The sequence below is a fragment of the Trypanosoma melophagium genome (genome assembly GCF_022059095.1).
Source record: "Trypanosoma melophagium isolate St. Kilda chromosome Unknown ctg2segment0, whole genome shotgun sequence".
Classification (NCBI taxonomy): domain Eukaryota; phylum Euglenozoa; class Kinetoplastea; order Trypanosomatida; family Trypanosomatidae; genus Trypanosoma; species Trypanosoma melophagium.
Window position 1 is genome coordinate 1,096,190 of NW_027125149.1, and position 14,759 is coordinate 1,110,948.

At 46.9% G+C, this 14,759-nt stretch overlaps 6 protein-coding genes across 6 annotated transcripts; all 6 read right to left on the reverse strand.

Moving 5' to 3' along the window:
* Positions 1-394: 394 nt before the first annotated feature.
* LSM04_008360 (Importin-beta) lies at positions 395-2,989 on the reverse strand (the record flags this gene model as incomplete). Its single annotated transcript, XM_067336503.1, has 1 exon — positions 395-2,989. One exon carries the CDS (start codon positions 2,987-2,989, stop codon positions 395-397), a length of 2,595 nt encoding a protein of 864 aa, XP_067192744.1.
* Positions 2,990-3,944: 955 nt separating this feature from the next.
* On the reverse strand, positions 3,945-6,882 carry LSM04_001780 (uncharacterized protein; the record flags this gene model as incomplete). The annotated part of the gene is made up of 2 exons (XM_067336504.1): positions 3,945-6,049; positions 6,519-6,882. The coding sequence occupies 2 exons, from the start codon at positions 6,880-6,882 to the stop codon at positions 3,945-3,947; spliced, it is 2,469 nt and encodes an 822-aa protein (XP_067192384.1).
* A 450-nt stretch (positions 6,883-7,332) lies between these two features.
* Positions 7,333-8,622, reverse strand: LSM04_000518 (Enolase; the record flags this gene model as incomplete). The annotated part of the gene is made up of 1 exon (XM_067336505.1): positions 7,333-8,622. One exon carries the CDS (start codon positions 8,620-8,622, stop codon positions 7,333-7,335), a length of 1,290 nt encoding a protein of 429 aa, XP_067192306.1.
* A 735-nt stretch (positions 8,623-9,357) lies between these two features.
* Positions 9,358-10,647, reverse strand: LSM04_000946 (Enolase; the record flags this gene model as incomplete). The annotated part of the gene is made up of 1 exon (XM_067336506.1): positions 9,358-10,647. The coding sequence occupies one exon, from the start codon at positions 10,645-10,647 to the stop codon at positions 9,358-9,360; it is 1,290 nt and encodes a 429-aa protein (XP_067192337.1).
* Positions 10,648-10,990: 343 nt separating this feature from the next.
* LSM04_005817 (Enolase) lies at positions 10,991-12,280 on the reverse strand (the record flags this gene model as incomplete). The annotated part of the gene is made up of 1 exon (XM_067336507.1): positions 10,991-12,280. One exon carries the CDS (start codon positions 12,278-12,280, stop codon positions 10,991-10,993), a length of 1,290 nt encoding a protein of 429 aa, XP_067192594.1.
* A 582-nt stretch (positions 12,281-12,862) lies between these two features.
* Positions 12,863-14,305, reverse strand: LSM04_007475 (Enolase; the record flags this gene model as incomplete). The annotated part of the gene is made up of 1 exon (XM_067336508.1): positions 12,863-14,305. The coding sequence occupies one exon, from the start codon at positions 14,303-14,305 to the stop codon at positions 12,863-12,865; it is 1,443 nt and encodes a 480-aa protein (XP_067192694.1).
* Between the last annotated feature and the right edge of the window lie 454 nt (positions 14,306-14,759).

Consider the following 14,759-nt stretch of genomic DNA (forward strand, 5'->3'; position numbering starts at 1 on the left):
TTAGATGTCTTTAATAATCTCTCTTTTAAATATTAAAAAAAAAACAGAAAAGATTCGTCTGCCTTACAAAGGATCTTCAAAACCCTGCGGCAGCAGATATGTCAAACATGAAAACACCTACTTCCGCCATAAGAGAACCCGTTAACAATGACAGAATGACATATTAGACAAGAAGGTCCACCTATTATTATTTTTCTTCACTTATCCGGCTTTTTTTCCTTTCTTCATTCAATCTCATTTGAGTTCTCCTTTCCTGCTTCTTTGCCCTCTACCCCCTCACTGTGCAAGCATATATCGCTTTCCTCCTCTTTTCTCTATCATTTCTTTCCTTTGTTTTTTTTTTCTTTCGCTTCTCCCCTCCTTCCTTGTATCCTTGTTTTTTCTTCTTTTTTTTTTACGCTGCTTGTAACAACTCCAGTTGTTTTTCTACCCACTTCATCTGTTCTCTGTTCTCCTCATCGGAGGCTAGTGCGGTGACGGCGTGCCTCACCAACTGCAGCACGGGCTGTGCCAACAGTGCACTCTTTCCCTGTTGCCGGAGTTCTGGTGAACGAACACTCTTTAGAACACAAGCCATATCTCCAATAAGTGAAACGGCGGCCACAAATACGTCAACGTATTCGAGAGACTCTGCCGTTTTTGCTGCGTGTATTGCAAACTGAAGAATGCCTTGCAGATATGGCGCTAATTGCATCTCAGAACTTTTAAAACCCTGACACACACTGGTGTAGAAAACTGAGATACTTTCCCACAGCGTCATTACATATTCTTCACTATCCGGATCCTCGCTTATATTAATAGCACAGCTGCTCTGAAAGAATGCCTGAACAAGTTGCATAAAGTTATCAAGATACTGGGCAAAATGTGTGTCACCGACATTTAGTGCAATGTCACCTAGACAATTAAGGAATGTACATTTTAGAGTTCGATCAACATGTGGATTAACCAAGTTCTCATTTAGTACATTTAGAATTGTACTGATATAAGGGACCATATCAGTTCGAAGAGTTAATGATAAATCACCAACAGTCCCAACTGCAACAACAGCAAGTTCTGGTTCATCAACACATTGTAACGCCTTTAGCACATAAGGAATAAAATTTCCAGCATATGGGGTAAGCTGTTGTTTAACAGCATGTGCAAAACTACCCAACATGGTAAGAGCTTCATCCACAACAGTATCTTCTTGAATATGCAAAATTTGCATTAGAATTTCCATACTGCCTGGCAAGTGCTGCACAAAGTCATTCTGTACTTTTTTCGCTACACTACCCAGAGAACCACAGAGAAGGCCAAGCATTGCCATAACATCCATATCATTCATTTGTCCTTGTAAACGTGCTTCAAGAATAAATCGCATACGCTTGTGAAGTTCAGGTACAAGAACATGAAGGTATTGATAACAGTCTACTGCAGCGGCATCAACGAGTACATTTAGTGCTTCTTGTGCGACACCTTTAACACTTTGGTTACTGCCTGTGTCAATGGCTACAAGCATCACATTAAGTAAACTGGGGTAATATCCAGAGAGTTCGTTGGTAGGTTGATTTTCTTCTTCTTCGTAAGCGAGAGCAAGATTGTGAAGAATATGAGATGCACGAATAGCTCTTTCATCACCTCCAGCAATCATTGGGGTAATAATATTCATTAATTGCTGTAAATCTAACGGTCTTAAGAGGAAAACGTCACTGAAAAGTTCACATACAACAGCCAAAACCCAACCAGCTGTATCTGCAACCAGGCGATTATCATCTCGTACATACTGTAAGAGCCCTGGTACAGCTTGTGCTACGGTGTCCTCAATACTCTTAGGATCAGGTCCATTTAAGATGCAACCAAACGCCATAACAGCAGCTTCTTTTTCACGCCAATTTGCACTTTCAACATTTCTATATACAAATGGCATAACCAAATCAATTATTGTATTTCCAATACATCCGGCAAGACTTTGTAGCAATTTACCACCTGCTATAGAAATATTCCAATCACCTTCTTCTTGGGTTTCCTCTTGTCGAAGAAGTGCTTGAAGCGCAATTTCAGATATCATTGATGCTCCTTTAAGGGCGTAATCAAGACACTTGCTATCTCCATCCTCCTTCATATCGCGTTCAGTTTCACAAATAGAAATCCAAAAGAGCATAGCTTGTAAAGCTACACCTTCTTCATCATTAAAAATAGAACTCGTTGTTATTGCATGTAAACGATCAATATAATTTGGTAATGTTGAATAGTACATTTCTGCAACTTTAACAAGTGATTCCATAGCTTTTTCACGTGTTCGTGGATTTTGGCTCGTTTTTGCAGCAGTACATAGTGCGTCAACCAGTTGATCACGTTGATCTTGTTGATTCATATTATCATGAATAAATTCCATTGCATTACACAAGGCATTTGTCGCATAGTAACACACCTCCTCTTTACCACTATTCATACCTCGAAGAACGGCAACAAGAATACCATTTGTAAAAGGGGCCAAAGCCTGTTCCACTTCCTCATGTTCACGTCCTTCTTCACATATATAACCGATTGCCGTTAGGGCCGCCTCCTGATGTTGTTCACTCGATTCAGCGACACCAAGGAGAATGTTAAGCAGATCTGGCCACTCCCCTGCTGGTAGTTCAATACGCGAGAGATTACCAATAATGTTAGCAGCCACATTCTGCACTTCCTTCTTTGGTGAACCAAGAGAAGCGAGTACTCCCTGCTTCACATTAGAACGCACTTCAGCAGGAAGTGCCATCCACTCCCTTTCAAGCGCCCGTCGTGCCGCACCATCGCGAAGACTAGGAGCAATGGCGTTCTTCAGAAGCGTACCGGCCATATGACGTGAGAACGCAGGTTTTTCCTCATCACGAAATTCTTGTAATAGCGCGTAGAGAAATCCAACAAGATCACTTTGACGCGCGTGATTTACTTGCTGTTCCGCTGGTACACGAATCGCCGGATCCGCACTACCCAAACCAAGCAGTAACTCCGTCAAACCAGACATAGCTCACAAGACTCAACCTTTAACACGGAAAACTACTTCATAAATGAAGAAAAGTAATAAAATAATAAGAGAAAAACAAAAGAATATTTATTTATACATATATATACATATACAGAAATATATACACATGATTATAGAGACCACCCCTATGTATTCCCATAGAGAACAATTAGGGAGAAAAAAATATAAAAAGTTCCACTCCGTCCATATATTCCTGTTGTTAAGAGAAGGTATATCAAAAAAAAAAAAAGAAAACACACACACACAAGCGAATAAACTTAATGGTCTATTACCGCTACAGCAAATACTACTACAAAAGACCAAAAAAAAAAAAATAGGAATGAATATGTGACCGGATTTAGTCTTTTGCCTTCCTTCTATAGAGGGAAAAAAAATGTCAAAAAGAAGAAAATATTAAGAGAAAGGTTTAATTTTATAACCCTTCTATAATGTTATTTTTGTTACCATTAGTTCACTTACCGTATAAGCAAGTAATCCATAAAAAAATCTATGATATGCGAGTTCGTTGATTATTTACGAAGTGGTAGACTTCTTGGATCCCGCCATCGCTGAATCCCTCCGCGTGAACGGTAGTGGGAATAGATGGGAAGGGAAAAGAAGATTAAAAAAAACCTTAATCACTACTTTCCAACACGGTAACTTCCGGGATAAAAAAAACAAATCATAGACACGAAAAAAAAAAAACAAGAAAAACATAGAAAATTGAATAAAACGAAAAAAAATCTTAACTGTTTTTTTTTTTCCAAGCCTCATCTTGCCAGAGATTATGTTCACAAGCCTCGTTCGCTATGATTAAATTTAAACGTCAGAATCAATGAATAATCTCCATTAACTAGTTTCAATTGTTTCCATTCGCAAATACCAACCCTTAGCTACATAGCTCCATGTAGCTTGTATTTGGCATTCTTGTAGAACCTTATCAAAGGCAGCGGCTTCATGCACCAAAGCATCCCGAATGCGTGTTTCCTTTCTTCATGATATTCAAAACAGTGGTATTGTCGACACAAATATGTAGACTATCCACTAAATGCGCTTCAAAGGTCCGCAGTGCTAAATGTACAGCTCTAGCCTCACCTTGGGAAATTAAGTGAGGTGCTTTTTCCCATTTACCACCGGTAGCCAAAACTTCTCCGGTGTCCTTAAACAACAATGCCCCCCATCCGTGCATAGATGCATCTGTAACCAATGTAGCAGAAGTTGGTAAATTCTTTGGAGGATAAACAGGTTTATTCTCCAATAAGTGTTTAAGCCACTCTTCTCCCACCTTTAATGCATGTAAAGGAAGATTTGACGGATCTCGCAGAGATAAATCCCCGTGATTAAGGCTTGATAATCGTTGACGCACTAACTTCAAAAAAAAAAAATAATAATAAGGAAAAAGTGATTCTCCTCGTACACCTGAAGCGTACATAATTCGTGAAACAGTATCCTCCATGTCTTCCAGCGTGGATGTCCGAAGAGAGGGGGTTTCCTTTAATTTTACTATCAAATTTTGACCCACAGAGATAGTCTGAGTCTCATGATTGAATAATACCTCCATAAATTCATATTTTTTAGTAATCAATTCTTTTTCTTCTACTGTCGCCCCACATTGCTGCAGCTTCTGAAAAATTTGTTTTGTCCATCTACTTACAATTTCTCGTAAACCACTTATACGAGTACTATCAATCCAAATATGTACCTTTAACTCTTTAGGAGCAGCGAACTGTGGTTTAACAATCTCAGAATCTTCTGCAAGCACTCTTGTGATAGTATGGATAATTTCCAAACCGCATTTGTAGCCCATAGGAGGAGGGGTAAACTGCACAAGTTCACCCGGTTCTGTTCGACAGCGAAAATTGGCCTGTATATCTGCTGGTAAAGCCACTTGGAAGGACGAAGCTTTTAAGTTGATTGAAGTCGCAGATTCATCATAAACTGCACTAAGATATTCAGAAATATAACACAATGGAACATCAACATCATAGTCTTCTTGATCATTCTTTGCTTTTGGCCAAGCAATAAAACGTATTCTTTGTCCTGAGGGTTGATTCTCCACCACTGTGAATGGTATTACCCATCCTCTCGTGGGGTGTTCTGAGGCTTCTCGAATGACACCTGCCGTTTTCATAAGTACTGCATCTTTTTGTTTAATACACAAATGCGGTTCCCCTTTCTGGTCGTTAAATGCAGGAGGTCGCCGCATGATGTTCCACACCTTGTTAAAATGCTCTCGTGCTTCTGGTTTTAGTCGGCGCCTAATCCACTTAAGAGAAAGAGAGTTTACATCGATCTGTTGTAAGGGAAAACGATCTTCTTCTTCTTGAGATGCTAAAGGAGTGCAATGTGTTCTTTGAAGAAGGTCATGCCCCTGAAAAAAAGTAGATATTCCATCCTTCCTAGACTCTGGTTGGGCCCATGGCAATGTAGTCCATTTCTGCAACTCTTCTATATCAACGTTACCAAGTGCTCTTACTTGTCTACGATTGCGGGCCAATGTCCCAGATAGTGTATCGTGCCTTGAAGGAGTTCTATTATATCCACGTATTTTTCCAATTGTGTTAACAAATCTGGATCGAGATTTTGATCGAACATTGCCCCTGCTACGTGATCGAGATCCCCTTTTTTCACCTAAAACATAGTCATACCGTAAGGTCTGAATATTTTTCCCTTGATCTGAGTTGTGATGGTGATTATTTTTATTTTGTCGCCCATACCATTCAGTATTCCGGGGAGGTAAATTCAACGTTTCCTCCTTCTGCAACAATTGGGGAAGTGGTTCTTCCTCTTTTAAAGGTTTGACAATGACCTTCTGTAAATCTTGGATACACACCCCAGAAATATCATGCAACGATTGTGTTTTTCGCAGTTCTGTGTAAAGTCGTCTTCCTAAATTGACATAATTAGAAGGAGGCCTTCCCTCTGTAACAGCGGACGCCCAGGATACAAAGTTATTCCATGCTTCATCATAATCAGATCGCGCTGTTGAAGGGATTGGAAAAACTAATCGATAAGCAGTCAAAAGCTGTGCTGGTGAAGTCTCAAGAAGATATTCCAAAACTCCTTCAAATGACCCAAGTTACTCCCCTAAAGACACTAAAATTGCATGTTTGTTTCTTAAGATTCTGAATTCCTCGGAGTACTACTTCTGCACGATGATTTTGTTGACTCTCCACCTGATGCTTTCTCCAGAAAAGGTGATCTAATGACTTTTCAGAGTTATATTCATTCCCTTTCTCTGTGGAAGAAAATATACAATTCGCTTCATTTGTACAAGAAGAAGTTTTGGTTTGTATTTCCTGGGACACCTTAGTTTCTAAATACTCTATCTGCCTATTTAACTGAATAATATGTGCATCTTTATGATTAAACAACTTTTGCATCAGAGCAATCTGATTATTTAACTCTTGAAACTGTACACTTGCATTTTGTTTTAACTGGAAACTCTCATCAGCTAATTGTGCTTTGGTGGATTCATACTAATAGTACAAAGTTGATTCGCCATCTTTCACTCCCGACCATTCTGTACACAGTGACGACAGGGGATCCTCGAAAGCATTAAGGAATTTAAGATCCATTGGCATAGCAAAACAAACCAAAGAATCACACAAAGAACTGAAATTTGTCCTGTGATTACCATCCAAGTAAATTATAAGTTTACCATTCAAACGGGTTAAAATACCATCTACATGATAAATCAAATGAGGAACATGTGCTGGACGAAAACAAAAAGAAAATATCGTCGGACCATTATGCAGAAGATACGTCGAAAATGCCTTTACGCTTGTCGTCCATTCAACTTCCGATAAAGAATGAACTGGGGGTATCAACATTGCCTTACATGAACTAACTTGTGATAAAGAACTTTCAAATCCACTATACATAACGGTCATTACTACAACAAACACAAAAAAAAATTAAAAACAAAGAAACATTCATTACTCATCAGCTCTACAAATTGAGAAAAATAAGACAATTCAGAAAGACGGAATCCAAACAAACAGCAAAAAAAAATTCTTATCCTCTGAAATGTGCCCAGACGACTTGTGCGCCAACGTTCAACTGAACATAGAAAAAAGAAACATGCCGCATAGAATTATCCTTCCTTTCATTTTATCTTCCTTATCTTAAACATGGGTGCCCCTCACACCCTTATTTTTCGACCGATCCTCTTCCTTTTTTTTTTACTTTAATTTCCTTTTCTTGTCTTTCTTTTGTGTTTTGGCTGGGCGGCTCTGCCGCACTCTCTCCAGTACCCCACGCGGAGAGAAAACATTAGAATCATTTTTGCACCTGGAATAGGACATTTGTCTACAAAACAACATCGTGAGGGAGAAAACTCCTCACGCCCACGCAGGGAATCCGAACTTGGCGTGTGCACCCAGTTCCTCCTCAATGCGCAGAAGTTGGTTGAGCTTCGCGGTGCGCTCGCCACGGCACGGGGCACCTGTCTTGATCTGGCCAGAGCCAAGACCCACCGCGAGGTCCGCGATGTACGTGTCCTCCGTCTCACCGCTGCGATGAGACACCATCACAGACCAGCCATTCGACATGCACAGCTTGGATGCTTCGATGGCTTCCGTGATGGTGCCGATCTGATTGATCTTGAGGAGCAGGGAGTTGCACGCCTTCTTCTCAATGGCCATCTTGATGCGGGCCACATTTGTCACCGTCAGGTCATCACCGACAATTTGTGTCTTTCCCTTAAGTGCCTCAGTGATGCCGGCGAAACCGGCGAAGTCGTCTTGATCGTAGGGATCCTCGATGCTCACGATGGGGTATTCGCTGGCCCACTTGGAGTACGTGGCGCGCAGCTGCTCCGCCGTCACCCAGGTCGGCTCAGGGTTCTTGAAGGTCAGGTTGTACTGCTTCTTGTCCGCGTCATACGCCTCGCTGGCGGCACAGTCCATGCAGATGGCGAATTTGCCCTTGTGGCCAGCCTGCTCAATGGCCTCCATGAGAATTGGCAGCGGCTCGTTGATGTCCTTGATCGGGGGAGCGAAGCCACCCTCGTCGCCCACGTTTACGGCGTCCTGACCGTACTTCTTCTTGATGATGCTCTTGAGCGAGTGGTACACTTCCGCTCCCATGCGAAGGGCATCGCTGAACGAGGTCGCCTTCACAGGTGCAATCATGAACTCCTGGAATGGAAGGGCGTTACCTGCGTGCTTGCCACCGTTGATCACATTGAAGCACGGCACGGGCAGGCGCACCTCCTTTGTGCCGGCCAGCTCCGCCAGGTAGCGGTAAAGTGGGAGGCCCTTACGTGCTGCTGCTGCCTTGCTGATGGCCATGGAGCAACCAAGGATCGCGTTGGCGCCGAGCTTGCTCTTGTTCGGTGTCCCATCAAGGTCGCGCATCAGCTGGTCCAGCGTGGACTGCTGCAGCTCATCCTTCCCCACCAGTGCGGGGGCCAGCACGTCGTTCACGTTCTTCACTGCCTGCAGACAGCCCTTGCCCACGTAGCGCTTCTTGTCACCGTCGCGCAGCTCGCACGCCTCGTGGACTCCGGTAGACGCTCCGGATGGAACGGCGGAGCGGAACACGCCCAGCTCCGTTGTCACCTCCACCTCCACGGTGGGGTTACCACGCGAGTCGAGAACCTCGCGGCCGTGCACCTTCTGGATTGTCATGGATTATTTGGATTGTATTTTTTAGCTTTGTTGGTAATGCTGAATTCTACAGAACGCACATATTTGTGTGTGTGAGAGAGAGAGAGAGTGTGTGTGTGTGTGTGTGCGGTTATGGAAAAGAAAACAGTTAGGCAAAGAAAGAAAAAAGAAAAACACGGTGCAGTAGAAACGCCAGCAAAGGGACTCCAGCAGTAAAAGAGAACACCAACATTCGGTGTTACTGCATGCGTTTGGGAAGAAGCACAAGTTATAATAAAGAAATGTAAAAAAACATTGATATTTTTTTTTTTTTGAGGGATGGGGTCCCTCGGTTCCACTTGCCAATAGTCGGTGAACGCACTACCTCGCCCTGTGTTAGGTGAAAACAAAGGTCTTCTTGCGAAAGAGCCACGGAGCACCAGTTACTTCCCATCCTCTGAAATGTGCCCAGGCGACTTGTGCGCCAACGTTCAACTGAACATAGAAAAAAGAAACATGCCGCATAGAATTATCCTTCCTTTCATTTTATCTTCCTTATCTTAAACATGGGTGCCCCTCACACCCTTATTTTTCGACCGATCCTCTTCCTTTTTTTTTTTACTTTAATTTCCTTTTCTTGTCTTTCTTTTGTGTTTTGGCTGGGCGGCTCTGCCGCACTCTCTCCAGTACCCCACGCGGAGAGAAAACATTAGAATCATTTTTGCACCTGGAATAGGACATTTGTCTACAAAACAACATCGTGAGGGAGAAAACTCCTCACGCCCACGCAGGGAATCCGAACTTGGCGTGTGCACCCAGTTCCTCCTCAATGCGCAGAAGTTGGTTGAGCTTCGCGGTGCGCTCGCCACGGCACGGGGCACCTGTCTTGATCTGGCCAGAGCCAAGACCCACCGCGAGGTCCGCGATGTACGTGTCCTCCGTCTCACCGCTGCGATGAGACACCATCACAGACCAGCCATTCGACATGCACAGCTTGGATGCTTCGATGGCTTCCGTGATGGTGCCGATCTGATTGATCTTGAGGAGCAGGGAGTTGCACGCCTTCTTCTCAATGGCCATCTTGATGCGGGCCACATTTGTCACCGTCAGGTCATCACCGACAATTTGTGTCTTTCCCTTAAGTGCCTCAGTGATGCCGGCGAAACCGGCGAAGTCGTCTTGATCGTAGGGATCCTCGATGCTCACGATGGGGTATTCGCTGGCCCACTTGGAGTACGTGGCGCGCAGCTGCTCCGCCGTCACCCAGGTCGGCTCAGGGTTCTTGAAGGTCAGGTTGTACTGCTTCTTGTCCGCGTCATACGCCTCGCTGGCGGCACAGTCCATGCAGATGGCGAATTTGCCCTTGTGGCCAGCCTGCTCAATGGCCTCCATGAGAATTGGCAGCGGCTCGTTGATGTCCTTGATCGGGGGAGCGAAGCCACCCTCGTCGCCCACGTTTACGGCGTCCTGACCGTACTTCTTCTTGATGATGCTCTTGAGCGAGTGGTACACTTCCGCTCCCATGCGAAGGGCATCGCTGAACGAGGTCGCCTTCACAGGTGCAATCATGAACTCCTGGAATGGAAGGGCGTTACCTGCGTGCTTGCCACCGTTGATCACATTGAAGCACGGCACGGGCAGGCGCACCTCCTTTGTGCCGGCCAGCTCCGCCAGGTAGCGGTAAAGTGGGAGGCCCTTACGTGCTGCTGCTGCCTTGCTGATGGCCATGGAGCAACCAAGGATCGCGTTGGCGCCGAGCTTGCTCTTGTTCGGTGTCCCATCAAGGTCGCGCATCAGCTGGTCCAGCGTGGACTGCTGCAGCTCATCCTTCCCCACCAGTGCGGGGGCCAGCACGTCGTTCACGTTCTTCACTGCCTGCAGACAGCCCTTGCCCACGTAGCGCTTCTTGTCACCGTCGCGCAGCTCGCACGCCTCGTGGACTCCGGTAGACGCTCCGGATGGAACGGCGGAGCGGAACACGCCCAGCTCCGTTGTCACCTCCACCTCCACGGTGGGGTTACCACGCGAGTCGAGAACCTCGCGGCCGTGCACCTTCTGGATTGTCATGGATTATTTGGATTGTATTTTTTAGCTTTGTTGGTAATGCTGAATTCTACAGAACGCACATATTTGTGTGTGTGAGAGAGAGAGAGAGAGTGTGTGTGTGTGTGTGTGCGGTTATGGAAAAGAAAACAGTTAGGCAAAGAAAGAAAAAAAGAAAAACACGGTGCAGTAGAGACCCTTTTTTTTTTTACTTTAATTTCCTTTTCTTGTCTTTCTTTTGTGTTTTGGCTGGGCGGCTCTGCCGCACTCTCTCCAGTACCCCACGCGGAGAGAAAACATTAGAATCATTTTTGCACCTGGAATAGGACATTTGTCTACAAAACAACATCGTGAGAGAGAAAACTCCTCACGCCCACGCAGGGAATCCGAACTTGGCGTGTGCACCCAGTTCCTCCTCAATGCGCAGAAGTTGGTTGAGCTTCGCGGTGCGCTCGCCACGGCACGGGGCACCTGTCTTGATCTGGCCAGAGCCAAGACCCACCGCGAGGTCCGCGATGTACGTGTCCTCCGTCTCACCGCTGCGATGAGACACCATCACAGACCAGCCATTCGACATGCACAGCTTGGATGCTTCGATGGCTTCCGTGATGGTGCCGATCTGATTGATCTTGAGGAGCAGGGAGTTGCACGCCTTCTTCTCAATGGCCATCTTGATGCGGGCCACATTTGTCACCGTCAGGTCATCACCGACAATTTGTGTCTTTCCCTTAAGTGCCTCAGTGATGCCGGCGAAACCGGCGAAGTCGTCTTGATCGTAGGGATCCTCGATGCTCACGATGGGGTATTCGCTGGCCCACTTGGAGTACGTGGCGCGCAGCTGCTCCGCCGTCACCCAGGTCGGCTCAGGGTTCTTGAAGGTCAGGTTGTACTGCTTCTTGTCCGCGTCATACGCCTCGCTGGCGGCACAGTCCATGCAGATGGCGAATTTGCCCTTGTGGCCAGCCTGCTCAATGGCCTCCATGAGAATTGGCAGCGGCTCGTTGATGTCCTTGATCGGGGGAGCGAAGCCACCCTCGTCGCCCACGTTTACGGCGTCCTGACCGTACTTCTTCTTGATGATGCTCTTGAGCGAGTGGTACACTTCCGCTCCCATGCGAAGGGCATCGCTGAACGAGGTCGCCTTCACAGGTGCAATCATGAACTCCTGGAATGGAAGGGCGTTACCTGCGTGCTTGCCACCGTTGATCACATTGAAGCACGGCACGGGCAGGCGCACCTCCTTTGTGCCGGCCAGCTCCGCCAGGTAGCGGTAAAGTGGGAGGCCCTTACGTGCTGCTGCTGCCTTGCTGATGGCCATGGAGCAACCAAGGATCGCGTTGGCGCCGAGCTTGCTCTTGTTCGGTGTCCCATCAAGGTCGCGCATCAGCTGGTCCAGCGTGGACTGCTGCAGCTCATCCTTCCCCACCAGTGCGGGGGCCAGCACGTCGTTCACGTTCTTCACTGCCTGCAGACAGCCCTTGCCCACGTAGCGCTTCTTGTCACCGTCGCGCAGCTCGCACGCCTCGTGGACTCCGGTAGACGCTCCGGATGGAACGGCGGAGCGGAACACGCCCAGCTCCGTTGTCACCTCCACCTCCACGGTGGGGTTACCACGCGAGTCGAGAACCTCGCGGCCGTGCACCTTCTGGATTGTCATGGATTATTTGGATTGTATTTTTTAGCTTTGTTGGTAATGCTGAATTCTACAGAACGCACATATTTGTGTGTGTGAGAGAGAGAGAGAGAGTGTGTGTGTGTGTGTGTGCGGTTATGGAAAAGAAAACAGTTAGGCAAAGAAAGAAAAAAGAAAAACACGGTGCAGTAGAAACGCCAGCAAAGGGACTCCAGCAGTAAAAGAGAACACCAACATTCGGTGTTACTGCATGCGTTTGGGAAGAAGCACAAGTTATAATAAAGAAATGTAAAAAAACATTGATATTTTTTTTTTTTTGAGGGATGGGGTCCCTCGGTTCCACTTGCCAATAGTCGGTGAACGCACTACCTCGCCCTGTGTTAGGTGAAAACAAAGGTCTTCTTGCGAAAGAGCCACGGAGCACCAGTTACTTCCCATCCTCTGAAATGTGCCCAGGCGACTTGTGCGCCAACGTTCAACTGAACATAGAAAAAAGAAACATGCCGCATAGAATTATCCTTCCTTTCATTTTATCTTCCTTATCTTAAACATGGGTGCCCCTCACACCCTTATTTTTCGACCGATCCTCTTCCTTTTTTTTTTACTTTAATTTCCTTTTCTTGTCTTTCTTTTGTGTTTTGGCTGGGCGGCTCTGCCGCACTCTCTCCAGTACCCCACGCGGAGAGAAAACATTAGAATCATTTTTGCACCTGGAATAGGACATTTGTCTACAAAACAACATCGTGAGGGAGAAAACTCCTCACGCCCACGCAGGAATCCGAACTTGGCGTGTGCACCCAGTTCCTCCTCAATGCGCAGAAGTTGGTTGAGCTTCGCGGTGCGCTCGCCACGGCACGGGGCACCTGTCTTGATCTGGCCAGAGCCAAGACCCACCGCGAGGTCCGCGATGTACGTGTCCTCCGTCTCACCGCTGCGATGAGACACCATCACAGACCAGCCATTCGACATGCACAGCTTGGATGCTTCGATGGCTTCCGTGATGGTGCCGATCTGATTGATCTTGAGGAGCAGGGAGTTGCACGCCTTCTTCTCAATGGCCATCTTGATGCGGGCCACATTTGTCACCGTCAGGTCATCACCGACAATTTGTGTCTTTCCCTTAAGTGCCTCAGTGATGCCGGCGAAACCGGCGAAGTCGTCTTGATCGTAGGGATCCTCGATGCTCACGATGGGGTATTCGCTGGCCCACTTGGAGTACGTGGCGCGCAGCTGCTCCGCCGTCACCCAGGTCGGCTCAGGGTTCTTGAAGGTCAGGTTGTACTGCTTCTTGTCCGCGTCATACGCCTCGCTGGCGGCACAGTCCATGCAGATGGCGAATTTGCCCTTGTGGCCAGCCTGCTCAATGGCCTCCATGAGAATTGGCAGCGGCTCGTTGATGTCCTTGATCGGGGGAGCGAAGCCACCCTCGTCGCCCACGTTTACGGCGTCCTGACCGTACTTCTTCTTGATGATGCTCTTGAGCGAGTGGTACACTTCCGCTCCCATGCGAAGGGCATCGCTGAACGAGGTCGCCTTCACAGGTGCAATCATGAACTCCTGGAATGGAAGGGCGTTACCTGCGTGCTTGCCACCGTTGATCACATTGAAGCACGGCACGGGCAGGCGCACCTCCTTTGTGCCGGCCAGCTCCGCCAGGTAGCGGTAAAGTGGGAGGCCCTTACGTGCTGCTGCTGCCTTGCTGATGGCCATGGAGCAACCAAGGATCGCGTTGGCGCCGAGCTTGCTCTTGTTCGGTGTCCCATCAAGGTCGCGCATCAGCTGGTCCAGCGTGGACTGCTGCAGCTCATCCTTCCCCACCAGTGCGGGGGCCAGCACGTCGTTCACGTTCTTCACTGCCTGCAGACAGCCCTTGCCCACGTAGCGCTTCTTGTCACCGTCGCGCAGCTCGCACGCCTCGTGGACTCCGGTAGACGCTCCGGATGGAACGGCGGAGCGGAACACGCCCAGCTCCGTTGTCACCTCCACCTCCACGGTGGGGTTACCACGCGAGTCGAGAACCTCGCGGCCGTGCACCTTCTGGATTGTCATGGATTATTTGGATTGTATCTTTTAGCTTTGTTGGTAATGCTGAATTCTACAGAACGCACATATTTGTGTGTGAGAGAGAGAGTGTGTGTGTGTGTGTGTGCGGTTATGGAAAAGAAAACAGTTAGGCAAAGAAAGAAAAAAGAAAAACACGGTGCAGTAGAAACGCCAGCAAAGGGACTCCAGCAGTAAAAGAGAACACCAACATTCGGTGTTACTGCATGCGTTTGGGAAGAAGCACAAGTTATAATAAAGAAATGTAAAAAAACATTGATATTTTTTTTTTTTTGAGGGATGGGGTCCCTCGGTTCCACTTGTCCGGAGACTCTGTTCCGTGTGAAATGTGTGTGTGTGTTTTTTTTTTTTTTTTTGGCCGCTCGAAACGATTATGTGTAACTGTATATGATGTGGTGTAAATAGAGGTGTGCACCTCTTGTCACTGTCTTGTTTGACCTCG